General features: G+C 39.4%; 2 protein-coding genes across 5 annotated transcripts; one reads left to right on the top strand and one right to left on the bottom strand.

Moving 5' to 3' along the window:
* The first annotated feature begins 495 nt into the window (after window positions 1-495).
* cirbpa (cold inducible RNA binding protein a) lies at window positions 496-4678 on the top strand. Of its 4 annotated transcripts, XR_001808724.3 has the most exons (8): window positions 496-652; window positions 1284-1395; window positions 1498-1604; window positions 1713-1848; window positions 1920-2055; window positions 2136-2197; window positions 4325-4417; window positions 4491-4678. XR_001808724.3 is itself a non-coding variant. In XM_017422281.3 (7 exons), the coding sequence occupies exons 2-7, from the start codon at window positions 1296-1298 to the stop codon at window positions 2648-2650; spliced, it is 525 nt and encodes a 174-aa protein (XP_017277770.1). In that variant the 5' UTR covers window positions 496-652; window positions 1284-1295; the 3' UTR covers window positions 2651-3457. The 4 variants fall into 4 exon arrangements, 3 of the variants coding, with proteins under 3 accessions (XP_017277770.1, XP_017277769.1, XP_017277768.1); XM_017422281.3 differs by lacking the exons at window positions 4325-4417; window positions 4491-4678 and adding an exon at window positions 2640-3457 and having other exon boundaries at window positions 1713-1821; XM_017422280.3 differs by lacking the exons at window positions 4325-4417; window positions 4491-4678 and adding an exon at window positions 3170-3457.
* Window positions 4679-5233: 555 nt separating this feature from the next.
* ndufa13 (NADH:ubiquinone oxidoreductase subunit A13) lies at window positions 5234-7829 on the bottom strand. The gene is made up of 5 exons (XM_017422152.3): window positions 7679-7829; window positions 6253-6331; window positions 6094-6165; window positions 5927-5996; window positions 5234-5436 (listed from the first exon to the last, which is right to left on the bottom strand). The coding sequence occupies exons 1-5, from the start codon at window positions 7770-7772 to the stop codon at window positions 5320-5322; spliced, it is 432 nt and encodes a 143-aa protein (XP_017277641.1). The 5' UTR covers window positions 7773-7829; the 3' UTR covers window positions 5234-5319.
* Between the last annotated feature and the right edge of the window lie 493 nt (window positions 7830-8322).

Genomic DNA, 8322 nt, shown 5'->3' with positions numbered 1-8322 from the left:
ACACTAGTTTTCTCTTGTCTTTTATTTACTATTTAGTACTATTTTATCCATTCATATATCAAATCATTCATCTTATTCAGGAGATCTTTTAGTTTTTGTAACTTTGATATTTTTCAAAATATTTCACTTTATTACAAAAATTTTCCTCATATGCATACATTGGGATCTCTTCAACTCTTTCAAAAATAATTAGTTTCCAAATATAACCAAAAATGTGATTTAGAAAAATGCTCTTAAATTACTAAAAGCCCTTGGAAAGAGGTGAAGAAATAATCAGCTTTAAAAACCCAAATGATCAGAAAACAAAGCAAAGAGTGGTGATCTTAATAACCACAGAGGTGTGAAATGATCATATAAGATTAAAAAACTGTAAAATAGTTGTTTTCGAGGAAAGAGAGGAAGCTTGTTGTATCATAATCCATCTAAAAGTGTATAAACGATGAATATGTTTCAAACAGGCCTGGAGGTTGTCGTTCAGCCTACAGTCCTGGTGGTACAGCTTTCCGAGCAGTAGGAGGCAGGAAAGAGTTTCAGAGCCGCTCAACGGCAGCAGAAGAAGAACGTATATAAAAAAGAAAGCGACCCGTTCCCTCCTTCTCAGTCGACCCGCATTGCAGCTGTGCTTCATTGTCCTGAAAAGAGCCGCTAAAAGGTAAATAATTTCAGGCGCAATTTCGAAAATGTCTTTAAGTTGCACATGTTCTTGTTGCTCGTATCTTATTTTTAACTTGAGCATGTTGTGGAAATGTTCGTTTAGAATAATTTTTTTAACAAAAAAAGGGGAAAAATAATTTATGGTTAAAACGCTCTTGTGTTAGAGGTATGCATGTCAAAAATGGACAAGCGTATTATTAGCCGTGTTATGTATGTTTTAATGGATCTTATGTAACCTTGAAAGTGGGGCATCGTGCGGTTTTGTTAGCTTCATGCTAAGTGGGTCAGTGAGACAAAGGCGTGCTCGTTGCTACAAAATGGCGCCGGAAGAAAGAAAATGTAATTGCTGAATATATCTAACAATACATACTGTTATGTGGCAAAGGCCAATCTGGTTGGGTTTTACTGGTGATTAACTTAACTTTGCGCTGCATGTTCTTTTTGTTGCAATAATCGTTTTAAGGCACCGTTAAACCGCGAAGAATGTCGAGGCGAAGCTGCGCAACGTGCGAGCGCCATTTTGTAACTGGCACGGTGACCTACTTCTTCACGCTGCGGCACTCCATTTAGCGATAGTGTGCAGCTTTTCGATATTTTTTTTGTTCAATAACCACTTTTTTTCTTTTAAGTGACACTTTAAAATGTCGGACGAGGGTAAACTGTTCGTCGGAGGTCTGAGCTTCGAGTCGACCGAGGACTCTTTGTCCGCGGCCTTCATCAAATACGGACCCATCGAAAAGGGTAAGTATTTATTTATCACTGCTATTTTGGACTTTTTTCTTGTTCTCTAAAGCTCATTTTACATTCAAAAAGCTAATTAAAACATTTTTATATTTTTTTCAGTGGATGTGATCAGAGACAAAGAGACTGGAAGATCACGTGGGTTCGGCTTTGTGAAATTTGAAAACGTTGAGGACGCCAAGGATGCGTTGGACGCCATGAACGGAAAGGTAATTTCTTAATTTTTAAAAAAAAAATTAAAAAATTTAATTCTTTTTACTCCACTTAAATTAATTACTACATGCAGTATGTTAACAAACATTGTTGTTGTATTTCAGACCCTGGATGGACGTGCAATTCGCGTGGACGAGGCAGGAAAAGGTGGACGGCCGAGAGGAGGCTTTGGATCCGGCCCAAGGGGTGGAAGATTCAGTGGACCCAGAGGGGGTAGGGGCGGACGTGGTTTCTCCAGAGGTACAAGTTGGCAGTGGTGATGCCATCTCCCGCCCTTCACTGCGGTTTAGTAACTCCACCTCTGTCTCTAGGTGGATACAACAGTGACAGGGGGTATGGAGAGAGGAGTTATGGTGACAGGAGCTTCGGTGGTGATAGGAGTTTTGGTGGTGGTGGCGGCGGATACAGAACTGGGGGTTATTCCTCAGGTGGCTATAGGGAAAGCAGGTCAGTTTTAAAGTCATGCAAGCTTTGAAGCTTTAACTTGAGCGTGAAAGCAACTCTTAACACCTCCCCATCATCTTTAGGAGCCAGGGTGGCGGATATGGTGACCGCTCTGGATCCTATCGCGACGGATATGACAGTTACGGTAAGCATTAATTATTGAAAATATTTTGTCAAGTTTTATGTCACTGTCACTCAGTTTTGATTGGTTTAAACTTCTGTGTAGTAGTAACACATTTGTATTTAAAAAAACAGCCAAACAAACAAAACCTTTTTAGTTTAGGATGGTTACACTGCCCTGATGTTTTAAAAACTCAAGTGTGCCCCTCAGTTTTGTACCTGAGCTCAAGTTGACGCCTCTTAAGGTTGCCTCAAACGTTGCCCGTTCCACACTAAGAGGCTGGCAGAAACGATTAAAGCACTAATGCAAACGCTTAAGGTTGCCTTCTCAAAACGTTGCTCATTTCTCAACTGACGGAGCCTCTTAAACAAAAACCAAAGGAGTTTTAGCGTTAAAGTCTAGTGGGTTGAGCGGGGATGTTGTGAAACTCCAGTGTCTTTACCTGTGCCCACTTCTTATCCTCCAGCACACGAGTAAACGTCTCCCTGATTCAAGATCATCACTTGGCTGGCTGTATTTGAAAGCTGCGCTCTTCAAGAAAAATGTCCACGTGTTTTTGCTGACCTTTAGTTATGTAGTTCTGTTGTAGTACCTTGGCATCAGAAAGAATGTAGCAATGAATTTTCGTCATTGTTCAACCATGTTACAAACTGCAGTAATTGGACATCCTAAATCATAAAATTTGACTGTTTTCTCTCTCCTGTAAAGTCCCGAACTAAGATAAAGCAGCTTTCCACATGACTATTCTTTTTTCTTTTGTTACTCTTATCAGCCACAGTCCTTTACTGTCCACTTTAGGTGTTTGCTGAATAAATTCCTTAGAGCTTTGACTCTTTTATACCGTAGGTCCCATTTTCTTTTGTCTTTAACAGACCTACATCCTGCAGATTTTTTTTAAAACAAACTATTTACAGAACTTTTGGGAATTTTTTTGCTAAATTCCTTGAACTGAGAGAACCGTAGTTGATCAAAGACTCTTGTGTTCAATGTCCCAAGAGTGAATTCAGACTGGTGAACTACACTTCCGAAGTGGCCGGCTGTTCATGAAGTTGCAAAAAGCAGCATGCTACGGTCTGTCCAAGGTATCTTCTGTGCTCTGCTCCACCTCTGCAATTTAAATGTGCTGTAAAATGGACTAATCTTAAAGTGATCGCAAAATGTATCTTCGTTCAGAGTTAAATATAAATGGGAACAGTTTTTGTACTTTGTGTTCTTTGTATTAAAGTTTTTTTTTTTCCTGTCAGTTGGCTTCATGGAGCCTATTAAACAAAACATGGAAAATGATCCTGATTCCGTTGCCTGTTCAAAATGTCCGCATGGGGGAAGTTTAGCTGGTTGCTCATGTTTTGAGTGAAAACGTTAATCTGCTTTTAAGCACAAACTGATGTCTGTAAAAGACGTCTGAACGAATTAGTGTAGACCAAGTCTTTAGCTTTAATGTTAGAGCTGCATGTAAATTTGACTTGTTCAGTGCTAAATCCTTATTTTTTGACTAATGTACAGCTTTCAAAGATCAATTTTTATTCAGACTTTAGGCTATTGAGCTAACCTATCCGTGAAGTTTGGGCTTTGAAAGTGGTTAAAATGGTGAGAAACACGTGAGCTTGTCATGTCAATGCTTCATTACGTTCAAGAACTCTGCTCCTTCAAAAACCTTCAAGTCCTTGGAGAGTGAGGTGTTGCGTCTGCCAACAAGTGCTCAGATGAAAAGCTGCTCTTGCCTAAGACAAATGTGGAGAAAGTAGGCCAGTGCACGTGAGGTAAAACTCCTTTTGTTGCTCACATCCTTAACGATCAAGTTCTGAATGTTTCCATGAATACCTCAAAGTTGTTTAGTCCTGTGCTTCAGATGTCTCTTGCAAATATGCCATGGCCTCTCCCTTGATTCACATAAGTCCATTTAGGGAGGAGGATCACCTGGATTCTAGCGCCCTACCAAAAGTTCACAAAGTCATGGTGCTCAGTCCACTCGACCTTGTTCACTTCATTGCTCAAATTTCCACCTGTAATGCCCCACTGCCCTCTAATTCTTACTGCAATTAGATTATCTGACTACACTTTATCTGTGTTAAGTTAAAATAAGTGTTGCATGCTGTTTATCCTAAAACCAATGAGTAGCCAGGTTTGATAAATTACAATTTCTCTCTTTAGAATGAGCTGACTGCCTGGATGTTTGCTTGAATCTGCTTGGATCTCAAGTAGCAGTCAAGAGATGGGAGGGATGCCCAGCAGATGCTCTTTCAGGTAAATCCTCTCAAACATTAAAGTCAAACCATTTGAGTTTGTGTGTTGCTGAGATCAGTTCTGACTGTTTCAGGTCTCGAATGAGCCAAGGGCGGGCAGATGAGGAACATGGAGGAACTGACCTACTGGGTTGACAGTAAAGTGTTGGAGTTGTGGTCTCCTCCAGAGCTGCTGAGTAACTGGATCCAGAACAGTTGCTGATTTTTACCACAAAACATGGTGATTTTTGCTTTGACATCAATAATAAAATTTTGGAACTGGTCATGCCTCCTTGTAATTAGTCTATTGGAATAGTTTACTTTAAAAAGAAAAGACAGTTGTGCAAATTGAGTAAAATGGTTGGCATCTGTTAGTAGGATGTTTTAATGCCCTGATCTCATTTGGTAAAGACTTTGTTCTACTTTAGTAGTTTACTGTTAAAGGAAAAAAATTAGGATCTGTTAAGCTGGCTTTTTCATTCAGCTGGTTAGAGACTTCATCTTAAAATGGTGCCTTGTGTTTAAATTGAGCCCAAACCATAAGTAGATTACTACATTAGTTATTAGTCTATTCCAGCCTGTGGTAGTGATGTGGGTTCAAACCCAGGAGGGGGCATCTGGTGTGAAACCAGTCAAATCTTTAATGCATGTTTGCTTACTGTGATGATCCCTGAAAGACCACTACCCTGCATAGCTAAAGCCTGACTTAGTATATCTAGAAACCTAAAAATTGGTGCTAAATCAGTATTATGTACTGTTATTCTATTGCACCAAGTTGTTTTTTTGACTATTTGGAAAAAAAACACTTAACAGAAAAAAAGACAATCCAATAAAAATGTACAGAACAAAGATTTTATTGAACATTTACAAACTCGAGCGAGTGAGGGCTGAAGTCATCCGAGGAAGCGCTGGTTCTGACTGGGACTAGTACCTCGTGAAGCCAAACTTTTGGTGTATACGCTCCTCATTTGTCCGGAGATTAAAAAGCTCGTCTGTAATTGGTGTGACCCAGCGGTCTGTGTGGAAGACCGTTTCACCAACCTGTGAGAGTAAGAATGTGAGATGCAGTTTGAGACAAACACGTGAACATGATTATGCTTAAAATCAAAGTTAGAATCCAGATGTTATCAAAACAACTGGAAAAGGCTGAATTTATCTGTACTTCTCACATTTATCCAGTAAATGGTTCGTTCTTTATAGCCCAAATTGTTTTCCAATGTTTCTTATTGACTGTTACTCTTATCCAGTGCTCTTTTACTACCCCAATTCTGAAAAAGTTAGGACAATATCTAATAACTAAAACTTATTCAAAATCAAATGTCTGAATTAGGAAATTGTACCACTTTAGAATTTTTTTTTTTATAGCAGCAACAATAATGATAGGACAGCAAAAATAAAAAGTGGTTCAGCATTGGGGGTTGTCACCTGTCACACCCATAAGGAGCTGAAACATTCAAGTGATTCTGGAAAAAGTCAAAATGATCTAGAAAATAAAAGGAAATAAAACTGAATGGAAAATTTGTGTTTTTACCTTCCAACCTGGAACGTCTTTCATAATAATCGCCTCCTCTTCTAAGTTTTCTCTCAGCATCCTTAAAACTCTGGCAAGTCGGAAACACAAACGTTACGCAGTCTGATTTCTACTTGCTGACACCACTTTTCATTCAGTAAATAAATAAAAGGAGGAAGTGTTTTCACCTCCGGTCCTTCTCTGCCTGCATCAGAGGCATGAGCGCGATTCTCGCCTCCAGCTCCTCAATCGTGAAGCGCCTGTGACACAAATGCAACATTCGCTGTGAGCGCTCCAACGCAGTTTGACTGAAACCCCCAAAAAAACATCAACACAGATAGTCTTACCTCCTCTCTCTGTTCCACCTAAACAGCCGCCAGTAACCAAACACCAAAATGCCGATGCCGACACCAAACATACCGTATCCTACAAGTTTGAGGGGGGAAAAAAAGTGTTAAAAAACATAATTCTGTCACATCAACAAATCACTTTTAGCACTAAAATGAATGCAAAGAAAGTGACTCAGTATTAAAGCAACTACATTTAAATTTGATTTGATAGCATGAATGTAAAAAAGTAATTAAGTAAACACCTCACTAAATAAACATGTTTGTGAATGTGGAATAAAGCATACTTTTTACAAACTACATGTATAGCTTTAGAAAGAAAAGAAACACACTGAACTTCTTTTACCCCGTTCAGTATTGGCTTTTTGGTAACTTTAAACACGTTTAAAAATGTTTAAGTGTTTTGTAAATTTTGCTTACAACAAATGTTTTATAGTTTCTTTAGTCTTACTCTGTGGCATTAGGTAATGAGTTAGCACTGATAACAGCTGACTCAGGGTGCGTGTGATCTATCTATCATTTGTTATACAAGTTTTAAAATAAAGCCTTTTTATTTTGTGCAAAGTAGCTTTCATTTGGGTTTGGATAACAAATAGTTTGTTTTGTCGTTGTACTTTGTATTATTCTAAGTCAAAAGCAATTCCACATCATTTTTAAACACAAGCTGCTCAATAAAATAAAAGTTAATGTAGCAGGTTTTTAATTGTTAGCTTTATCTTTATGTTTACCTATAAGCAGGTCAGTTTGCCTAATTTTGAACAGTAACCATAACCCCGGCTTGTTAAACACAGTTTTGTGACCCGACACAAAATATTCTGACATAAATAAACTGACTTAATTAGGGTTTGTTCTTTACTTTACTATGCAAATCCTTGGTTATGCCAACACTGTGATTTTACAAGCATGTCAGATTATAAAATTTTAATATTAATGTGTGTGCTCCTATAAATGTGAATTAGTACAACACCAGCTCAAAGCTAACACAAATATGAGTCTTATTCCGGCATTTACCCAGACATATTTAAATTGTTCCTGTCAGCGAATGATATAATATAATAAAATAAGATATATGAAAGTAAAATATAATATATTATACACTGTAAAACAAAATGTAACCGTAGCAGAGAAATAAACGATAGCATTAGCTGTTAGCATGTAGCCATCGCTTTTAGCTACAACTTTTACCTGCGGTATTTTGCAGACTTTAACTGCGCATCGTTAAACGAAGCAATTATTATTAATTTAAACGACAGGTCTTATCTGTACCAGCCTCAAACAGCCGCAGCTCTTTGAGTTTGTATGAAGTTGACGCCGAGCAGCTAGTACGAATTCAAGCCACTGTGTTTATTTAGTCCGAGTCAAAGTAAACTGCTGAGTGTCTGTAGGTGTAAGCAGATGTAAGGAGGTGAACATGTAGTGTCTGTACCCGAAAGTCCGCGCTTCGGTATGTTTCTCTTGTAATCAAAGGGAGCGTAGCCTCCCTGAGGAGGCATGTCCTGCTTCACCTTGGACGCCGACATCTTCCTCCGGCCTCCTCCACCACATACGGCTCTGACGTCACCCAGATTAGGCTTCTTCTCTTCGATCACGGTGGCGATAGTGACGCCCTAGAGCGCCCCCACGTGTCCGGGAGTGGACATCCAGGGGTGAGCAAGGAAAGAAGTAAAACATGCAGGATAGTGGCCCCCGAGGGCCAGGATTGCCCACCATGTTCTAGGCAGATCCATCCATCCATCTTCTGTCATGTATCCATGGTTAGACACCCAGAAATTCCTTTCTCCAGTTCCTCCTGGGGGATCCCAATGTTTTTCCAGGTCAGAGAGAATATATACTATATTCCCACCAAATTCTGGGTCTGCCTCCCAATGGGACCTGCTCAGAAAATCTACAAAGGGAGGCGTCCTAAATGGATGCCTGAGCCACCCCAGCTGACTGATGCAGAGAAGCAGCAACTTTATTTCGAGCTCCTCAATTTATCTCTAAAGCTTCTTGTTTCAGTCGCTTGTATTCAGGATCTGGTTCTTTCAGTCATGATCCATACCTGCTGACTATAGGTGAGGGCTGGAATGT

Source organism: Kryptolebias marmoratus, linkage group LG20 (assembly GCF_001649575.2).
Source record: "Kryptolebias marmoratus isolate JLee-2015 linkage group LG20, ASM164957v2, whole genome shotgun sequence".
Taxonomy (NCBI): Eukaryota; Metazoa; Chordata; class Actinopteri; order Cyprinodontiformes; family Rivulidae; genus Kryptolebias; species Kryptolebias marmoratus.
Note: the sequence above shows the minus strand (reverse complement) of the source record. Positions and strands in the feature narration are given on the sequence as shown.